Source organism: Prionailurus viverrinus, chromosome C1 (assembly GCF_022837055.1).
Source record: "Prionailurus viverrinus isolate Anna chromosome C1, UM_Priviv_1.0, whole genome shotgun sequence".
NCBI classification, from domain to species: Eukaryota; Metazoa; Chordata; class Mammalia; order Carnivora; family Felidae; genus Prionailurus; species Prionailurus viverrinus.
This window is the reverse complement of record NC_062568.1, coordinates 61,849,046-61,872,016: the sequence shown is the minus strand read 5'-3', so window position 1 is coordinate 61,872,016 and position 22,971 is coordinate 61,849,046. Positions and strand designations below refer to the sequence as shown.

The following is a 22,971-nucleotide window of genomic DNA, read 5'->3' as shown; positions in this document are numbered from 1 at the left end:
TGCTAATTCTAAAAGACCTAATGACGTGCAAAAAAAATACATTAATTGGGGGGGCTGTCCATAGGACGATTTATGGAATCATAAGCTTTTACTTACCATCTACTTTTCTGATTTTCCATTCAATTACTTTTACAAGAAAACTCCCTGATTTCAGTTAAAAACAAAGCAAACAACTCTCTCTACCCAATATAACAATTTAAAACTCCTGCAGCAACAACAGACTAGGCATTTATTTGAAATCACAAGTTCATATATGACTCTTCATGCAGCTCCAATGAAGAGGAAGTAGGCATCTTTTTAAAAAGAGCTGATAAAAAGGGAGGATAAGGTGTTCATAAATGGCCCGTAAAATAATAAAGGAAAGAATACATTTTTAAACGGATACATTTCTACATTCCATAATTAATAAACATCCATTTTCACCACAGATCTAAAATACTTCATTCTATTTCCAGTACCCTGTCACAAAGGATATTTTCTTCCATGGTACTAGTGAGTCATCTGTAATTTTAAGAAGAACATGAGAAGAAAGAAGTTTTCTGTAATAAAGAGTAGGTGAAGAATTTCAATGTATAGCCAAATGGTGCAAAATTAACCCAAGCTATGAAATAAAAAACTGTGGAAAAAAGAACCATAAGGAAAAAAAAAAAAGTTTCGTTCATAAGCTAAATGTGCCCTGCCACATAGCTAAAGTAAATAAACAAACAAAAGGAACACTGCCTGAAATCATGTTTTGAAGACCACTGGACCAGAGCTAAGATGGTATGGAAAATTCTGTGACTGTATTCTGACAGCATTGTTATTTTAGTTTTTAGTTCTTACCTTGGACTGCTGAAGGATTAAAACATCAGAGGGTCTGGAAATGCTTCCATGCATCAGGAATGTTCATGAGATGGTTGCTACTATTTCTTTAGTTATTACTATAATATCACTGACCGTGGAATAAACTACTTTAACAATTTTAGTAGAACTTTCGAACATTATATAATGTGCACAATTTAAACTAGGGCAAAGAAGATAAAAATATGTGGGCATATGCCATCTGAAAATACACCATCAGCAATGACATTTCCATAAGCTCACTGACATTGTCTTTTTAGAAGATCACAGAGGGTTTTAGTGTGGCTTACACATATATTTCTTTTATGGATACCACTGTACTTTAAAATATAACATAAAGAATAGGTTCTGCAGCCATTTTTATAGTAGGCTTGCTTTGTTTATTCTGTATATTAATAAGAAAGAAACTAGACTTTGTACATAGATATAAATGGCACATTATTTATTGTACCTCAGTTAAACCTTAGGGAAGTAAGTCACTGGCCTACTGATATTTGCATATTCCAGCTCATTCAGGAATAGAATAAAATCCACATCCCCAATATGAGTAATAGTTTTTTTCTAGTGACATTTTTCCTGAAAAACTTTTTTTCTAGGGACATTTCCGCCATTAAGCGCTTTATCTATGCCAGGAGTATTGTGTGTATGTGTGATCCACTGTTTTAATGAAGGCCACTCTGCTGATCTCAGATTTTCAAGTCATAAGACAAAACTAGTCATCAAACATCAAAAGAAATATTCATAATTATTCCAACTTTAATCAGAGCAAACTAATTCAGAATTTAAGACTATTCCTCGATACTGAAATAACCCAATTATGGAAGAAAATGTAAGACTAGAAAACAAGTAATGGCAACCATAGTCTCAAAATATGAAAATGCAAAAGAAGGACATTTTAAACACATAGCTTAGTCATGTGTCCTAAACACACAGCTTAGTCATGTGTCCTAAGCTTGCAATGTTACTTTTCAAGGATTCCAGTCCTCCAGAATGTTTCATTTGTATTGCACTTTGAATGGCTTACACTGGAAGACTTGCTGGATGTCAGCAATAGATGTGCCTTGCCTTGGGGAAAACTCCTTCCTGATAACAATATTTCTCTTATCAGGTTGTTCTGCTTGCACAATGTGATTTGTTCCAAAATGCCACAATGTTTTTCCTTCCTCACACAATGTGCATTTGAAGATAAGGATGGATGGTGTTAGAGGCAAGTAGGAATGTGAACCGAACAAAGTTTGTAAGGGTTACTTCAGCACAAGAATCTGGCTGGCTTCCTTCAGAGTTGGTCTTCAGAGTTGGTCTTTAATCCTCAGTTTGAAGACCTTTCTTTTAACTATTTGAAAGGGACTGCATAATTTTCTTTTCCATCTGCCCTCTTTGTTATAAGCCAATTGTTGGCTGTTTGGGGACACTCCCTCAAGACAACAACTTTTATTGGTCTGAAAACTCTTTAATTTAAAGGACAGATTGAGTGGATAATCTGGTTTCCACATAAAGAATCACTGCCCTTGTCAACATGTATTAGCTTGGCCTTTCTCAAAGCATTTGTTTATTGCTCTATACGTAAGGACACCGTACATGAGCTGGGATGCTAGATATCAGCCCTGTTTGATGAAGGGGTAGACTCTGGGTAGCTTTAATAATTAGCAGGCAAAAGCCCTGCTAAGGATGAAGCCCAGTAACCCATGATAACAGCACCTCTAAACAGGCTGCTTCAATAATGAAGCAATTTTAAATATGTTAAAATGTTTGTCTAACTGATTATCTGCATTGTCACCTTCCTTATACAAATAAACCCTTCATCATTTGATTAATTTGGATTTTAGCTTTTGCAGACATTACATTAAATTAATTTCCAAAGGACTGATTTAATGATAAAGTGTAACTTATAATTTAAATGGTAGTTATGAAATGGATAAAATCTTACCTGCTAAGATTTAACAATAGTATGTTAAAAAGGAAAGTTGAATAAAAGATAATGAAATCTATGGGAAACGATTCTTTATCTCTTTCTTTAGTGTATAATGGGCAAACCAGTTTTTAAGAAGGGAAAGTAAGTTACGCTGAAATTGGTTATAGCCTGAAAAGTTAAAAAAAAAATCTGAACACAGTGAAAATTTTACCTGTGAAACTGCAGCAGTCAATAAGAAGTGATTTGCAAAACGGTCTCAAATGCACATATTAAAATTGTTAAGCTTATACATTTAATAAGGACTACTTGATACAGTCTGTGCCAGCAACCAAAAGAGTTCCTAAAAGTTTTGGGGGTATTTTAAGGCCTATGCCCAACTGAAAAATTTTACCTGCCCAATTGCAATCCTTTTACCCTACGCTTCTACCAAGAGTTCACAAACGTATTGTGTCCGGTGAAAAAGATAATAAAATGTTGCAAATTAACTACTCATAAGTTTAATCTAAAATTAATACAATAAACTTTTTCAATTTTATCTTTTTCTATGCTTTCCTTCTTGGTTTGGTGTAATCATAGTCATAATGAAAGATTGGGTGCTTAATACAAGGTATTCATTTCAAGCATAAATAGAAAACGCAAGCATTTAAATATTGTTTTATAGGTTCTTCAGAATACAATATTTATGTTAATCTTACCAGTATCAATATACCTCCACCAAAATATTGAATACTTTTTTGAAATAAAAATATTGTAAGCAAAATTTTATTTTATGTGTTAATAATACTGAGAAAAAATGGTTGAATAGCTGTCATTATTTAAATCTTGATTTAACACTTTGTGATACAGAAATTCAGTTGTTACATAATTCAGTTGATTGAGATACTGAGTTTTGATGGCTGTCACTGCTAAAAATGATACTTCCCAAAGACACATGGATCCAAATGGAAAAAGCACATTATTAGTTACTAAAACTGTAGTTTGTAGAGGAATGTTCTTTTCCAAGTAGAGAAAAGTTTCTGCAAGAAGTTGAGTTATTATATATAACATAATTTAGAAATTGAAAACCTTGTGGCGTCAAATTTTGTTCTATGAGAAATTAACACTAATATTTTAAAAGTCTTTATCTGTCCCTAAATAAAAGTTTAGGGATAACTTGGGATAATTTTAGGATTTTCAAGTACAGAAAACACACAAAATTGCATAGTGAATACAATCTCTGGGGAGATTTAATTTGTTAAATTAGCTGCCTGCCTACAACATACATTTATGTTCAGGTATTTGTTGTGGTGCATCTGGGACAGCTTCATCTGTTATGACATAATCAATTTGTTTTTCATGGATGTATATGCATAAAACACACATAAATGTATTTTATTTCTTAAACAGAAGGATACTTAAGACTTTCTGCTAATTTGGCATGTTTCGGTGCTATAACAGTCCAAGGTACTCAGTAGGCAATTAGCAGCAAAATATGCCCAATAAAAAACACTCACTTTTTTATTGATATAGTACGGGTCCAGGTCCTCCAGCGGCTCTGACACCATCTCTGGAGGGATGTCTCCATAAATAAAAGGAAGGTTCTTTCCAGCTTCCAAGTCACTATTTGGCTTTGGGCCATTTTCATCATCATCTTTCTTGTCTGGTTTGGGATTCTTAGCCTTTTCTTCTGCAATGCGTCTTTCAATAGCCGCAAGAGATTCTCTGGTGAAGAAGTTGAAGCTGTCAGGTCCTGGTGGTACAAGCACTGTTTGCTCCATCTTGTCATCCTGCACATTTTAATTACCATTTACTCTGCATATGAAAGTCCTAAAAAAAAAAAAAAAAAGGATGCAGATATTCTAAGAAGATTAAGAGAAGATTTTAGTACCTATAAACTCTGGTCATGACATATGAACCAGATGATTAAAATTTTTGTTCCCATTTAAATTAAAATGAAATTCCTAGGGGTGCCTGGGTGGCTCAGTAGGTTAAGGGTCCAATTTCAGCTCAGGTCATGATCCTAAGGTCTGTGTTGACAACTCAGAGCACGAAGACCGCTTCAGATTCTGTGTCTCCTCCTCTCTCTGTCTCTCCCTGCTCATGCTCTGTCCCTGCCTCTCTCAAAAATGGATAAACATTTTAAAAATATTTAAAAAAGTGTAATTCCTAAATAGGATTTTTTGTGTGTGTTGTAAGAACATTTAACACAAGATGTACCCTTTGAACAAATTTTTAAGCGTGCGAGATAGAATTGTTAACTACAGGCATACAGTTGTATAGCAGATATAGAACTTATTCATCCTGCATAACTGAAACTTTATACCCATTGAATGTCAACTTTCTACCCGCCCCCGCCCCCCCTCCAGCAACCACCATTCTACTTACTGCTTCAATGGCTTTGGCCTAACAGATGTCCTTTCTAGCTCAGGTTTTGTTAAATGTCCCAAGTTTATTAATTCTTGTGCTTTGCCGATACAGTAATTGTGCCATAACTTAAGGAAGTGATTCAACTATAGCCTTAATTAAAGTACATTAGGCTAAATACCATCATGTCCCTAATGGACCATTTACTCTGGGAGCTACCCAGACGAGGATATATCCCCCATAGGGGCAATGGATAGCTTAGGAACAGGATGAAGTGGTAAGGGAGATATCTCTGAGAGGGTATATCATCCAACCCTCTAGTCCTAACAAGTGGCTCCTGACCAAGCTGGTCAAAACAGTTGGCTCCAGCCACCTTTTTTTTTTTTTTAATGTTTATTCATTTTTGAGACAGCATGAGTGGGGGAGGGGCAGAGTGAGAGAGGGGGACAGAAGACTCAAAGCGAGCTCTGAGCTGACAGCACAGAGCCTGACGCAGGGCTTGAACTCGTGAACTTTAAGATCATGACCTCAGCCGAAGTCAGACACTCAACCAGGTGCCCCACTGCAGCCAGCCTTAATAACCAATCAAATAGTCACTGCTGCCTGAGTCACAGACCTGAGTCTTCATCTAATCTGAGATTGAGACAGCTGGAATTGTGGCTGACTTATGACATTAGCCATGCGAGGGCTGGCTTATTTGAACACAGACAGAGACGGTTCAGTGTTGGACAAATGCCATTTATGTGGCTAGGAATGAGAGAAAGACTAGGCTGGAAAAAAAATTCCTAGATTAGGCCTCAGATGGGAAAAGATAGCTATACATATAGGAGACAGCAGGATTCTCCTGTTTCAGGAAAAAATTATCAGAAAGAAGCCAGGGTGCCAACAAAAACAGAAGTGTTTTTCTTCACTAAAGCAATAATGCTATTCTTGCTGATTCTATAGTCCTATACAGCTAAACATATTATTAGCACCCGAGGCAAAACTCTCAACTCCATGCAGCAGAGTCAGATCTGATCTGATGCCAGGAGCCAAATCCCAAATGTATTGTTTCAAGGTATATTTAATATGAGCTCAAATTTCACAGATATTACTGAGCCAAAACTTCCCAGAGCCTAAGCTACCACTTGGATATGAGTTTTATTTGGACACTGTGTTAACTCATTAAGGTCAACAAGCTATGATACAGTTAATTGCAGCTTTGGTGAATATAAGCCACAATAATAAAATTGCAGCCATAACTGTTTGGTGAGGAGTCCTAGAGGGACCTCAAATTTCACTGAAGGAAGTCCCCACTGCTGTGAGGTTTATAACAATAGTTTTCAGTGGATGACCAGAAACAAGTGGGACATTTAAGTCTAAATTTGTATCCTCAGTGTATTAAGTGAGCTAATAAAACTTTCAGAGTTTCTTGCAGTCTACCTGTAATCAGCTTAGGGGCTGGAAGAATAGAAAAATTAAATCAGTAAGTTTAAATCAATGGAAAAGGAATATCGAACCTTAAAGTTCTACTTCTCTGATGAGGCATCAGGAAAACACTGGTAGTTATTTACGTGGAAATAAAAGTTTAGGGATAACAAGTATGGTGCATTTTCTCATTAGGGAAGTATTATGACATAGATGTATATATGGTTTTTATTTTTAACTAGTTTTCTGATAGAAAATGTGTGTAATGATATAAACTCAAAACATTTAAAAGGAAATACAATGCAAACTCCCTTCCACCCGTTCTCCAACAGTCAATTCCTGTTCCCAGAGGTAAACACTGTTATCATCTTCATATATTTTTCCAGGTATGTAATAAGTAATCACTAATCACATGAGTGTATGTGTACTCATACATTTTCTTTTTTTTTTTTAACATTTATTTTGAGAGACAGAGAGAGAGACAGAGACAGAGACAGGGACAGGGTATGAGCAGAGGAGGGGCAGAGAGAGAGGGAGACACAGAATCCAAAGCAGGCTCCAGGCTCTGAGCTGTTAGCACAGAGCCCAATGCAGGACTCGAACCCACAACCGCAAGATCATGACCTGAGCTGAAGTCAGATGCCTAACTGACTGAGCCACCCAGGTGTCCCCACATTTTCTATTTAAAAGTATATAGACATAGTGTCTTAGGATACAACTCCTTTGCATCTTCCATTTTTCACTTAAAAATATATATTAGAGTTCATTCCTTATCAATTTTCATAGATTCAACCATCTGTATCAGCTACCTGGTTTTCCATTGTTTGCATGCACTGTAATTTATTGAATGAACCACCCAGTTATAGGTATTCAGGTTGTTTCCAATACTTTGCTATTCTAAATAAAGCTGCAGTTAATAAATTTTATACACATATTTTCACATATACGTGGACATATTTATGGTATCAATTTCTAAAAAATGGACTTGGTTGTGCAAAAAACTGGAGCTTTAATTTTGATATTATTGCAAAATTACTCACTTTGAAGTATTGATTCTCCTGATGACAATATAATGTGGTGCCTATTTGTCTACAGCTTCACCACATAATGTGTTATTTTATTTTCAATATTTTCAATCTGATTGAAACAAAAATGGGATCTCAGTATAGTTTTAATTTGCATTTGGCTTACTCTGAGACCAGTTGAACTTTTTTTTTCATATGGTTAAGAGCTGTATTTTTTATTTTCTTTTGTATGACTTCCTATTTACATAACAGTCCATGTTATCATTTTTTTTCCTTTTTAATCTATATCAAATTTTTAGATATGACATCAGCAATTTAATGTTGGGCCTTTAAAAAAACTATATTTTTCTGAGTTTGTGGTGTTTTTGTGCTACAAGGATGTCCCTTCTCACTCTCCTTTTCAACGTTATACCACAAGTCTTTTTTTTTTTTTTCAACGTTTATTTATTTTTGGGACAGAGAGAGACAGAGCATGAACGGGGGAGGGGCAGAGAGAGAGGGAGACACAGAATCGGAAACAGGCTCCAGGCTCCGAGCCATCAGCCCAGAGCCTGACGCGGGGCTCGAACTCACGGACCACGAGATCGTGACCTGGCTGAAGTCGGACGCTCAACCGACTGCGCCACCCAGGCGCCCCATACCACAAGTCTTAATAACTGCAATTAAGACAAGAAAAGATGTACAGATTAAGAAGGAGTAAATAAAATTTGTTTGCTGATAACAAATTGTCTATGTGGAAAACCCAAAAGAAAAAATTAAAAAAAACCCTGAAACTAAAGGGAATTACAGCAAGTTTGCAGGATACAAGAGCAATATGCAAAAGCAAATTGCTTTCCTATACACAGCAATGAACAAGTAGAATGTCTGTATGAGGAAAACTACAAAACTAATAAAAACAATCAAAGAAGAGCTAAATAAATGGAGATATTCCCTGCTCATGGAGAGGAAAACTCAGTAATATCAAAATGTCAGTTTTCCCAACTTAATTTCTGTTGGTCTATTGATCTATTGATCAAAGCAATCTCAATAAAAATTCCAGCAAATTGTTTTTTTGGATATTGACAAACTGATTCTTATGTTTATTTGGAGAAGCAAAAGACAGGATAGGCAACACAATATTGAAGGAGAAGAAAAAACTTGGATGACCAACAGAACCCGACTTCAGGACTTACTATAACACTAGAGTAATCAAGTAGTGTGGTGTTGGTGCAAGAATTGACCAACAGGTCAACAGTACAGAACAGAAAGCTCAGGAATAAACCCATATTACTTGAGTCAACTGATCTTTGATAAAGGAGCAAAAGCAATATTATGGAGCAAAGATAGTTTTTTTTTTTTTAATTTTTTTTTTTCAACGTTTATTTATTTTTGGGACAGAGAGAGACAGAGCATGAACGGGGGAGGGGCAGAGAGAGAGGGAGACACAGAATCGGAAACAGGCTCCAGGCTCTGAGCCATCAAGCCATCAGCCCAGAGCCCGACGCGGGGCTCGAACTCACGGACCGCGAGATCGTGACCTGGCTGAAGTCGGACGCTTAACCGACTGCGCCACCCAGGCGCCCCGATAGTTTTTTTCCAATGAATGGTGCTGGAACAACTGGATGGCAAAAACATGAATCTAGACACAGACCTTACACTCTTCACAGAAATAAACTCCAAATGGACCACAGACCTAAATGTGGAATGCAAAACTATAGAACTCCTAGAAAAGAACATAGAAGAAAATTTAGATGACCTTTGGTTTGGCAATGACTTTTAGATAAACACAACAAGCATGATCCATGAAAAAAAAAATTGATAAACTGGATTTCATTAAAATAAAAAAAAAAAAACTTCTGCTCTGTTAACGTTTTATTTATTTTTGGGACAGAGAGAGACAGAGCATGAACGGGGGAGGGGCAGAGAGAGAGGGAGACACAGAATCGGAAACAGGCTCCAGGCTCTGAGCCATCAGCCCAGAGCCTGACGCGGGGCTCGAACTCACGGACCGCGAGATCGTGACCTGGCTGAAGTCAGACGCTTAACCGACTGCGCCACCCAGGCACCCCAACTTCTGCTCTGTTAAAGACAATATCAGGAGAATGAAAAAAAACAAGCCACAGACTGGGAGAAAATATTTGCAAAAGACAAAGCAGATAAAGGACTCTTACCCAAGATATACAGAGAAGCTCCCGTTTGGGCCCTGGCTCCATATAATGATGGAGATGATTTCAATTTTTTTAGGGCAGGGGCAATCATTTCTTTCTTTTTTTCTTTTTGTACTTTTTATTTTTTTTTATGTTTATTTATGTTTGAGAGAGAGAGGGAGAGAGGGAGGGAGAGAGAGCGAGCATGAGCAGGGGAGGGGCCGAGAGGATTCAGGGGCCAAAATCTGAAACAGGCTCCAAGCTCTGAGCTGTCACCACAGAGCCCAATGCGGGACCCAAACTCATGAACCAGGAGAACATGACCTGAGCTGAAGTTGGACGCTCAACCAACTGAGCCACCCAGGCGCCCCCAGGGGCAATCACTTCTGAGGCATGAGTAGACTTAGCAGCATTTCAAAACTGAAGGGTTATACTGTGTTCCTGTGTCTGAAATTCTTCCTGCTGGTACCACCAAGCTACAACTAAGGAGAAACACATTTCATGGCTTCCCTAGCTTCAACCCCTTCACAGGTTTGTTTAGAAACTGTTTTTAATTTAACTGCACTAGAAATAATGTCAATACATTTTGGTTCAAAGGAAAAAATATATATAAAGAACTCTTAAAACTCTACAATAAGAAAACAATCAACATGATTTAAAAAATGATCAAAGACCTTAATGGACACTTTACCAAACAACATATATAGATGGCACACAAGCATAAGAAAAGATGCTCCATATCATATGTCATCAGAAAATGCATATTAAAATAGCAATGAAATACTACCCCTACCTATTAGAATGGCCAAAATCTAAAATACTGATAACACAAAATGCTGACAAGAATGTGGAGTAATAGAACTCTCATTCGTTGTCATCTGGAATGCTAAATGGTATAGTCACTTTGGAAGATGGTTTGCCAACTTCTTACAAAACAAAACTTACTCTTAGCAAGTAATCTAGCAATTGCCCTCCTTGGTATTTACCCAAATGAGCTGAAATCTTATGTCTACACAAACCCCCCCACACAAATGTTTATAGCAGCTTTATTAATAAAAATTGCCAAAATGTGGAAGCAATCAAGATGTCCTTCATAGGTAAATGGATCAATAAATGGTGGTATGTCCTGACAATGGAATACTATTTAGCACTAAAAAGAAATGAGCTATCCAGCCACAAAATGAGATGGAGGAAACTTAAATGCATATTACTAAGAGGAAAAGCCAATCAGAAAAAGCTACATAATGCATGAATCCAATTATATGACAGTCTGGAAAAGGCAAAATTATGGAGACAATAAAAAGATCAGTGGTTGGCAGGGGTTAGTGAGGAAAGAACCATGAATAAATGAAGCACAGAGGATTTTTAGGGCAGTGAAACTTTTCTGTATAATACTATAATGATAGATGCATGTCACTATACATTGTCCAAACACACAGAATGTTCAAGACCAAGAGTGAGCCATAATGTAAACTGTGTACTTGGGGTGATAATAATGTGTTAATGTAAGTTCATCAATTACAACAAAAGGTACCATTCTGGTGTAGGACGCTGTCTGTCCTACACTAAAACGAGGGCCGGGCATATGTGGGACCTTTGTACTTTTTGCTCAATTTTTCTGTAAACCTAAAAAATAGTTTATTTAAAAGGGGAAAAATACAATTAATAAGTATTTCATATATACAATGCAAGAATTTTTTTAAAGCTTTAAAAAGACAAAAAAAGTATAAATGGATGGAAAGACATATGCTTTTCTTGGATAGAAATACAATATAATAAAGATATAAAATTTTCCTGAAGTAATTAATAAATTAAATATAGCCTTCACAAAAATAACAAGAAAATTTTAGAACTATGCAAACTTGGAAAAATAAATTAAAAAAATAACCAGAATGTTCTTAATTAACTTTGCTTTCAAATTCCTCTTTATTGTAAGAGCTGTGTAAGAGAAAGTGTTTACAATTTCCAAATGATAGATTTCTTCCACTAATTTGTTTACTTATGTTTAGTTTTATTGTATTATAATCCAATAATGTAGTTTGTACCATTTCTGCTCTTTGGAATTTACTGAGATGTCTTTTTGTCCTAATAAAGGTTTGGTTTTTTTTTAATGACTTTCAAAGAACACAGAAAAATTTTATTTATTTTAAAGCTATAGAGTTTAGTATATCTCAATTAAATTTACCTTGTTTAGACCTTCTATATCTGTACATATTTTTGTTCTACTTGATCTATTTTGAGTTTGGAGTTTGGGAAATTAAAGTCTGTTTTTTATGTGTTTCTGTTTATTCTTATACTCCCTGTGACTTTTGTTTTACGAATTTTAATACTGTGTTATTTGGTGTGTAGACATTGTTCCAGATCAGGTCTTTGGAGTGGATTTAACCCTTTCCTACCTTAAATAGTCCTCACCTCACTTTACTATCTTTCCCTCTGAGGACAACTTTGCTGTCATGTAATGACTCCTACTTTCTTCTTGTTTGCATTCATCTGGTATGTCGCTGTCCATCCATTTTGTTTCATCCTTTCCATTTTACTGCTTTAGTGACTTCCTTAATATGTATATATTTGGATTTTATATATAGGCATATTTTAACTACATATGATCATTGTGGACAATCACTGGCCTTCAAAGGGAATGCTGTGTTAGAGATCATTGCCCATCAAGTTGTGTAGATGGAACAGAAAGTTACTAAAAGCCTTCATATTTTCCAGAAATAGCCCATCTGAGAAAAGCCCTCCAGGCAAATCCTCCTAATTATTGGCTGTGAGTTCCAACTGGAGAAGTAAACGACCAGGAAGATAGAAGAAAAATGTTTTACACTGACAAATATGATCACTTGAACTATAATATATTAATTATAAATTAGTTAAGACACTAGAATTACATTTATATATCAGCAATTTCATGCATATTGTAATGACATCGTCACACTGAGACTAATGAAAGGGTTTTTGCAACTCTAAGTAGACATTATATTCAAGTATCTATTTAAAAATAAACCTTATATTAATTATAGGAAGAAAGCTTTTTAAAATTATAACCTACCTACCCCTTGTTTATTTATGTAATATCTAAAAACTATCAGATATAATTCAATATTAATATTTTGTCAGTAACACTATAGAAAAAAGTTCTAAATTATATTTGGAATTTGTACATACTTTGCTAAAAAATATAAAAATAAATCATGAGCTGGGGTGCCTAGGTGGCTCAGTCAGTTAAGTATCCGACTCTTGGTTTTGGCTCAGGTCATGACCTCATGGTTCAGGGGTACAAGCCCCTGTGTGGGGTTCTGTGCTGACCAAGCAGGGCCTGCTTGAGATTCTCTCTCCTTTTCTCTCTGCCCCTCTCCAGCTCATGCACACATGCTCTCTCTCTCTCTTTCTCTCTCTCTCTCAAATAAAACAAAATAAACTTTAAAAATCAATCAATCAATCATGAGTTTTCCATTTACACTTGAAAAGGAACTTCAGTCTTTAGTGCAAACATTCATAACTGAATACTTTAAATGATCCTAATTTATGAAACTATACATAATCCAATATGGAAGGGAGGAACCTCACAGAATCTGTGGTTTTGGCTTACACCTTTCTCTTTACAAGAGAAACAGCATTTAAATATATCTTTGAGTTGACAGAGAAGGCATTGCTAACTTTCAAAAGAGGTAAGACCATATAACTTTCTTGGTGTAAAGACTGCAACGAGACATACATGCATTTTCATGAGGAATATGGATATGCATTTAGACAAAATGAAAAAAAGAACAAAAAAACGAGGTAACCATACAGCAAAAAATAAAAAGAAGTGCATGTCAATAGTCAGCAAATCTGAAAGAACAACAACCAAAAAAAAAAAAATGTTGGGAATAAGTGTAGTGGGCAACAGAAAAATGGAAGAAGAATGATTCTTTAGGAAGATAAGCAAAACAAGAGCAAAAGCCAGTTAGATAAGAGATCCTGAAGGAGATAAGAAAATCTAATAAATAAATAAATAAATAAATAAATAAATAAATAAATAAATAAATGGAAGCCAGAGGCTGTGGAAAAGAGGCAGTAACAGAACAAAGTAGAATTTGTCACTGGAAAGAAATAGTAAAGTGATAGATAGCCCTCTATTAATTAATGTGGGTGAAAGAAGGATAAGGGGAAAATTTATTACAATGTAGAAATAATAAATAAAAGATGATATCATCTGATGATCTGAAACTGATATGAAAAAGGGAAGCTAAATCAGTAGTGTTAGAATTACATTTTAGTAATGCCACACATTCTTAGAGGGCTTTGTAAAATATTTATACTGAGATAGCTTGGACTTGGGGGACAATGTGGTTTTGGTTACCTTTGCAGTGCAGATAGAGGTGCTTCATTTAAAGTAAGCTTAACTCATGAAGTCTTGTAGTTCCAACTTCTTTGGCATCTGCATTTTTCCAACCGAACAGAAATGTCTACAATAGGTCAGAATGAAGCATTTCATCTTCACAGTGGCATTTCACCCAAAAGCCTTAAACATGAAGGCAATCTTATACTTGCTTTGTATTTGAAAAAAATTGGCCTTCTATAGGTTAATAGCTATGTAACTTCTTTTGGAAAGCACCTCTAATCATGACCATGTGGGCCTGGCTGCGAAGGTCTGCTTAACTCTGGAGTTTGGCCTGCAGGCTTTTTTGGGCTTTCACACAAAGCTACACCCTCCAAACAAACTTCTATGAGGTATAAAAGTGGTGTTTTGTTACTTATCTGTCTTAGTCTCCTGTTTAATTTTTCTCTTGGTTCAGGATGTGGGTGAGAAAGAAAGATGCTATTTAATGTTCCCCCCAAGAGACTGCTAATGCCCACAACTGTGCATTCTAATGTCGTCGTGGGTTTAGGTGAAAATAGCATAACTGTTAACTTCTGATGAGATATTTTTGCTTCCACAATGTCCTTAAATTCTATGTTGTTTTTTTTAAAGCCTAAAAGTAACCCCCTCTCTACTGCCTGCCCCCCCCTGCCACCAACGTGCTGTGACAGTTCTCTATCTTCTCCAAGCTTCCACTGCTTCCATTATGAGTTATTAAATTAATTACTACTATTTTGTGCTTTATCTGGCCCTGGTAAGAATTTACAAGGAAAAAAAATCAATTGGCCAATTGATGAGTGAACTAAGCATACAAATATTTATGTTTTCTCAGGTTTTAGCTTTTAAGTTTTTCTTTACAGACAGAATACATATAATCCCTAATGTAATAGTATTTTGATGCTGATATGGAACAAAGTCACTGGAGGCTACAAGACAGGCTTTCAGGCAGAGATTATTTACTTAGTTTGCTTCAACCTCTGAACTTCCGTAAGGTTAACTAAGGTATTTTAAGAGAATCAAAGAGAAGTAAATCATAAAATTAAGAAATAGCAAATATTTAGAGATCATCCAATTCATCCCTATCACTTAATAAAAAACAAACTGACTCAAAGCAAAATTAACTTTTCTAATTTTTGAATTTATGTGTTTCTTACTTCCAAAATAAATATATGACATGTCCAGGGTCACACAGCTTATTGGCAGAACTGGAATCACAATTTTTAATTCCTGATTCCCAAACCCATGCCTGTCTATTTTTAGCAGTTATGAAATAATTTTCAAGAACTTACATGATTTTAAACTTCAGTAAAGTATATACAAATATAATACTAGTAGCCACATTATACTAACATTCGCTCAAATTATATTCCTGGGAGACCCCCAAAACAAAGCTAGTAAATAAAGTATTTTGGCATAAATGGAGACTATCTTAGATATTCTGAAGAACAAAAGACATTTAAAAAAGGTGATTGTAATAGTTAAGTTTAGAAACCATACCATAAAGGTTTAAAACCTGACAAACTATATTTCTTCAGTCAATTTATATTTTACTTCAATAACTTTTTTATGTTTTGCTAAACCTGGTTACTTTCTAGAATTCATCTGCCCCACTTCAATTTCCCCAAAGGTTTCCGAACACCACAGTTATAATTATACAACATTTATGTATCTTGATCACCTTATACTATATAATTTGAGGTGGAAAAAATTCATAATACAATTCTGTCCCTAATGTGGTTTGATTTTCATGCTGAGGAGAAAAGAGACAGCCTCCTGCCGAAATGACTGTCAGCTCCTGTACCATCCCATTACTATTCTGGGCACATAAACCATCTGGGCATGGAAAGTCATGAAGACTCTCAGTTGATTTTGCTACCCACTTTACAAAAGAATGTTACTGCCAATAATAATAAAAAATAACTAGGTAAAATGTTATTTTTACAGTTGTGATCTCACATAGCTCTTTTTTTTAACACCCAAGAAGGAAATTGGTTTTTACATAGAATTTCACCAGCTTATAAAATATTGTCTTACAAATTTCTTTTCTAGAAATAGTCTGTTTGGTATGAGTATAATAAAAGTATTTTATTTGATTTTTAATAATATCCATTTTTAGTATTATAATTGGGATTCACTAAACAACATATTTCATCCATGTGATTAAAATACTTACATTCTTTAAAAAGTTTGTAATCCATCTCTAAATTTTCATGCTATAGGCAGATTACACTTAAAATAAAGTCACATATCTAACATACATTGACATCTACATTGTATATTTTGAGAGTACTTTTCAGGATATTTTAATATTAAACCATGAGTTACAAGATTCACTCAATCCACTAGTGTTTTGGTCGATTCAATATCAATAAAGTACTTTGTTCAAATGGACATCATTTACTACTCTGTTGAATAGATGATCTATATTTAGATCAGATGTTAAAGCGAAGTTAACACAAAGAGTGGAATTAAAAAGCGTCATACATCAAACTAAAATAAGACTATATTCTAGGGATGTCTAGAATCAAGAAATATATAATGCATTGTTTTTTTATTAATAAAACTGTGCAATTATTGGGCATTTTTCTTCATTGTATAACTATTGAATTAAATGTTTAGAAAAACAAAATTGGACCTAATGTTCCAATCCCATCAATTAGAGTTAACTTTGATTATAATCCTAGTCTGGCAATATGTTTGAGGCAGTATTTAATGAATCAAAAAACAAAACACATTGACTCATTCAAATCAGTTCCCATAATGTGCTTGACCAAACATATACTGTTGTAGCCCCAACGCTTATATTCCTGTTCCACAGAGAACTTTCCTACTCAAATTTAGCTCTAATAGATACTATCCTGTCTTTAATCCTATTGTCCTTTGCTCTATGGTAAATTTTATTAGACAAAATAGTTCACTGGGTCCAGTTGCATGGGCAATTGCTATCTCCATACTATGCTTTTAACTATACCATCAATTTATTTCTTAAATTCCAGAAACCATCCAACTACTACCCATTACAGGACATATCTTGCACTTACCCATCTGGGTAAACAGATGCATTGATGGTAGGAAATAAGGCATGTATGTGTCTTAGACATGCACTGAGAGCCTTAGCCTTTAGAAACTGGTTACGTGGTGGCAATGTTTATTGAAATATAAATTTGTGTGCGCTCTCTCTCTCTATATATATACACACGTATATATAGATACACACACACACACACACACACACACACACACATATATATGTATATACGTGTGTGTGTGTGTGTGTGTGTGTGTGTGTGTATTTATCATTTCAAGCAAATTGAATTGTAAGGTCTTTATTACCTCATGAATTTTAGTAGAGCAGTAAACAGAAGCTGCTTGAAGTCCATGATTTCTTCTTTCTTGGTGAACTCTTACAAATATGATGTTAGAAGTCCCAAGAACAGGGAGATGGGGGAGGGAGTTGCTGCAGTGAACAGTCAGAGTCTCTAGATGGGGAAGGGGATGGCAATGCTTTAGACAGGCAAAAAAAATCTCAGTGGGGGCAGCTGGCAGGGGAGATCCTTGACGGGGAAAATCTTAGTCTTGCCCAAAACTCCTCTTTACATTAAGCATTGCCCACAGCAGCAGACCTAACAGACCTGAAGGGGTGAACAGGGTGCCTCAATTGTATTCAACTGTGGTAGAAGTGCGATCATCTGCTTCCCCTAAGAGAATCCCCTAAGGGAATCTCCACCAACTGCCTTGCGACTTGCAGCCCATCCAGGTCAGTGGTGTTCCTAGAATGTACTTCCTTGCCCCATTGTCCCTTGACCCAGTGACTTGCTTTGTCCAGTGGAAGGTGAGAAGACCAACGATCTTCAACCACACAGAAGCTTTCCAGGCAATGCTGTGGTTCCACTCAGCCTTATTCTTTTGTTTGTTTTTTTAACGTTTATTTTTGAGAAAGAGAGAGAAAGAGAGAGATTGTGTGTGTGAGTGGGAGAGGGACAGAGAGAGAAAAAGAAAGAGAGAGAGAGAGGAGAGAGAGAGAGAGAGAGAGAGAGAGAGAGAGAGAGAGAGAGAATGAATCTGAAGCAGGCTCCAGGCTCTGAGCTGTCAGCACAGAGCCTGATGCTAGGGTCAGACCCATGAGACGTGAGATCATGACCTGAGTGAAGTCGGACACTTAACTAACTGAGCCACCCAGGGGCTCCACATCCAGTCCTATTCTTTTCCCTCTGTCCTGAGAATGGCACGTTTCAAATAGAGGTTGCTCCTTCAGCCTGTGTCCTGGAACAGGAAGATACATGGACAGAACTGCCAGAACAACCCAGGAGCCACTAACAAGTTTGTAAATCCCTGAAACTTCATGGTGATATAACACAGCAAATCTGACTAATCTGTCAGTGAAAGCCACTAATCAATGACCAGATTGCTAAGCTTTTTCAACAAATGATACAGAAACATATCTCTCAAACTCAACTTTTGAGATTCACACCTGCTCTAGTTTAATAGGTTCTGTCTACAGTTCAGTCTTGAAGAACATAAATATCATTAGGGCTTTTTGTTTGTTTTGCCTTGTCTTATTTTCCCTCAGAGGGAAGATAGTCATAAAAAGTAGGATGGTGGATAGCCCACATTATAAACCTCGTGAAATTCAAGATCTCTTCTTCATCATCATACTCAGGCTAACTTAAGGGTATTCTCTGGCACGACTTTAATTAGTTTGTGTTAAGAATATAGCAATAGCCTTAATTATAAACAAATTATTTAAATTAAAATCTCCTAGTAAATAAGTCTTTTATGTTTGAAAATAAATACTCTTGTTTTGTTGGGTGAGTCGTCCGGCCACAGAGGTTTGGGAAGATAAAGAGAGTAGCAGTCTCATTGGGCTGTGTCTGTGGTTGCAGATTTGGAGATACTGAGTGTGACGTGAAAGCACTGAAAATCTCCCACGCCTGTGTGTCATGGAAAGAGGGAGGCACTGCCTGAGCCCAGGTTATACATGGTGGGTTTTGAACAAAGTGGACCATGGAGGGAGCAGAAGTACAGTGGCCAGTGCTGTTCATGTGCTCACCCTTCCCTTTCTCCTTGCTCATTTTTTTTCTCTTCCAAGTCTCCCTGATGCTCCACTTCCTTCCTTTTCCTCAGCCCCTCATGTCACTTCTGTTGCTCATCTTTCCCACACACCTCACCCTTCCCTTCTGTTTGTAGTGATGTCAGGAGTCCCTTCAATGTTTTTCGAAAACCACTGTCGAAAAGTATTTTAATATAAATCTCACAAAGATCCAGACGGAATGAATGCCATTATTCTTGCCGCTCTCTCTCAGGCAACGCAAGTCATTTGTGCCCATGGTGCCAGTAAAGGTGGGAGTTATGTAGCTATAAGTAGCAGCCAGGGAAATAGTGATCGAGTCAGCATTTTTCCTTTGCTATGGGACAATAATGGGAGAGAGAAGAAAAATCAGGCTTACTCGGTACAATTCCTGTTGAGGGGTAAAGAGGTCAACACTAGCATTTTAGCACAAGATGTTGGGGGAAAAACTGTCATGCTCCCTCTTTGCCAATATCTACTTTGATAACCATGTCACTGAAATAATGCAATATTTTCAATCAATATGTAAATTCTTCCAGGTCTCATGGCATGCGTGATTAGACTTTGGTAGCATCTTTACTGAATGTCTAGGCATTAGCGTGTTTGAAAACTCATAGTTTTGGGGCGCCTGGGCGGCTCAGTTGGCTAAGCATCCATCTTTTGATTTTGGTTCAGGTCATGATCTCATGGTTCATGAGATTGAGCCCTGAATCTCTCGTGGAGCCTGCTTGGGATTCTCTCTTCTACCCCTCCCAAGCTCGTTCTCTTTCTCTCTTTCTCTCTCTCTCAAAATAAATAAACTTAAAAAAAAACTCATGCTTTTTATTTTTTATGGCTTTCCCGCTTGATTTTTATGTGCTTTGTCTAAACAACCCAGGGTGTAAAACAGTTCAAAAGAAGTTCTTGAACTGCGGTAGTCAGAAGCGTGTTTAAATGGTGTTATACAGAAAATGTCCTAGAGGGTGGAATTCTGCTCAGGGAGTTCCTCTTTAGCATAAACTCAACTTGCAGTTACTCTTCAAGGGAATTCATATGAAACCACCTCATCACAAAGTCAAAGTGCCCAGAGCACAGCTGACGTATGGAGAAATACAGCACAGAACCAGGAGCAGCTGGGTTGAGGAAGGGCAGAACTCCCTGGGAAAGAATGAGAGAAAGACACAGAGGAAAAGGGGAGAGCAGAGCAGTCCACACAAACTAATCACCCCGAGGCACGAGTACCTGGTGTTTCACACTTCCACTTTTCGAAATAGCTTCAAGACAAAGGCAACCTTATGAGAAATTGAGCCCAGAAGTTATCAGAGCTGCAGAAATTCAATTGATAAAGACTGTATGTATGAACTCTGAACACTGAACAATTATAGGCAAAGTAATAATATTATCTGCAACTGTTGATATGAACTCTTGTTCAAAGAAGAACCATCATTGGTACAAGGTAAGCTGAAAGAACTTGTAGAAAATAGATCTTGAAAGATGAAAGATAGAGATAACTTCCTGATTCAAAAACTCACTATATTGAACTTTCTGTATATGCCATTTGTCATCTATCCTATAAAATTTGCTTAACTAATTACACATAGTACTTCTGTTAACTGTTTGTAGTGTGTAGCGTGAATTCAGTCATTCTCACTATATTCCCTCTGTGGAATACTGGTCTGGGTTGAAGTGGCACTCTAGGTATCACTATAGTTTTATTTAGATTGAGTGTCCTCCAGCTGACGAGTATCACAGATTTATATAGAGTGGACACTACCAGATGTCCAGCACGTCTGTCACAGTGGAGCCCTAGCCAGGTCTATTCCTGTCTTGTTTGTAACACATGGTATGTGCAATCAGTGTTATTCTTTCCTCATATATTTACTGAATGCATACCACATACCATATATTTACTGAACTCAGGGCTGTGAAGGATATAAGTTGGGAAGGGGAAAAGAACAATATTGGAAATAATGGAATGTAAGCAAATTCCTTTTACAAGCCGCTTTATGAAATAGACGGTAGGCCACATGGGGAATTAGGTATTTATGATCTTAATGGATTCATTGTTTTAGTCCCAGAGAAGAGGAAAATGGACATGGAACACTGAAGCACTGAAAATTGGACACCTTTCTTAACCCCACAAGTCAAGTCAATGTGTGTGTATGTGCAGTGAACCGCAATGCTGTTCTGAATTATTATCAGTAAACCATGTTTTAATAATTGGGCAACCATTGTGTCAACTGTATTCACCGTCTCACACAAAATTATGAGGCCAGAGTGATTTTCCTCTAATCTAGATGCACATTTTAATGTTCATATCATTTAAAGATATTTTTGGCACATCAGTCTGAATGTTAATAAACATGTGAGACAAGAAAACATAAAGTTCAATGCATGTCCTACATTCTTTCCACCTAACCACTCTTTGTGGTTATCACTACCTTTCTGTCAGATGTCAGTGATGAAGAACCAGAAGGAGATAGTTAAAACAAAAAATTCTTAAAAAAAAAAAAGCCATACTTTTTGGATCCATTTCTGTTCTTCCATCTCAAAATGTTTTCTAACATTCCTTAGGTACTGAGAACAATTTCCTTTTTGTTATCTTCATAGCAGGTGGCAGCTGAAGTTGTTTAAATATATGCATTGTTAAATAAAACCTTATAAGTAATTTAAACACTATTGTTACATTCCACTAAAGCTTACATTCAAATTATTTTTCCTTCTGCTTAAATTCCCAACTATTTCTTGCCTGCTACTCCACTCTGACCCCCAGTCAAGTCTCAAATCCCCTGGGCAAGCAGGGCATTATTGTTGTTAAAATGTTATAGAATTGGTCTACAAAAATGCTAGATTTGCAGCGATAGCTACTGTTCTTTCTAGGTGGAGTGCTGGATGGGGGAAACATAATTGTGTCCAGAGACCAACTTTCTAAACTGATTGGAGGTAAAGAGAGCCAACTCCAGCTCAAACCATGGAGGATAGTAGTAACCACCATGATAACTTAAGAAGAAGGTTGCCAGAAAGAAAAAATGACACCCAGATTTGAACACAGATAAATAACAGACTCTCTCTCTCTCTCTCTCTCTCTCTCTCTCTCTCTCTCTCTGAGAGAGAGAAAGTGCACGAGTCGGGGAGAGGGGCAGAGGGAGACAGAATCTTAACAAGACTCCATGCTCAGTGCGGAGCCTGACTCAGGGCTCGATCCTATGACCCTGGGATCGTGACCTGAGCCAAAACCAAAAGCTGGACGCTCAACAGACTGAACCACCCAGGAGCCTGTAAAGTCTCTCTTTTTTAATATAAGCATATCCTATACAACATTTGGGGCATACTTATATAAAAATTATTCATTGTTTATCTGAAATTCATACTTAACTGGGCATTCTGTATTTTTGAAGAAATTTTTAGCTGCTGTGCTAAAAATTCATTTTTAGCATTGCCTAAAATTCATTTAGTGAACATTTTCAGTTACCAAGCAATCCCTTTTAAAAGACAAGTATCTCTAGTAAGTATGAGTTGTTCATACATCAGCATGAATTAATTTAAAGAGACTGCTTGTTTCTCAATGTCTAACTCATTTCTCTGCATCAAAGTGACTTAATCCATCAGATTGAGGATCTCAGGATTCTTTTTTGGTGGGAAGAGGTACAGTGTGGGGTGGGGTGGGAACTGTTAATTTTAGTGGAAGGATACTCTGGATGAACTAATTTTAGTGGGGATTCTCTGATAAAAAAAGTCAAACACCAGGGAGAAAGAATGGAATGGGAGTAGAGAATAAGGTAGCAGTCCCAGACAGAACTCATTTATTCTAGAATTGTTCTTGAAGACAGTCCCTAACTGATGAGGGGAATCAGTAGTGGGCTTTATTTTTCACAAGTGGATAATGGTTAAATGTTAAAACAGTCACGAGCAGATTTTCATCAATGGGG

At 36.6% G+C, this 22,971-nt stretch overlaps 1 protein-coding gene across 1 annotated transcript in view; it reads right to left on the bottom strand.

Annotated features, from left to right (window-relative positions):
• LOC125173567 (sodium channel protein type 1 subunit alpha) overlaps positions 1-22,971 on the bottom strand; it is a 130,487-nt gene that overhangs the window by 79,922 nt on the left and 27,594 nt on the right. Inside the window, exon 2 of the mRNA XM_047872851.1 lies at positions 4,246-4,558. Within this exon, the coding sequence (XP_047728807.1) occupies positions 4,246-4,509 (264 nt within the window). The 5' untranslated portion in view covers positions 4,510-4,558. The remainder of the gene's footprint in view (positions 1-4,245; positions 4,559-22,971) is intronic.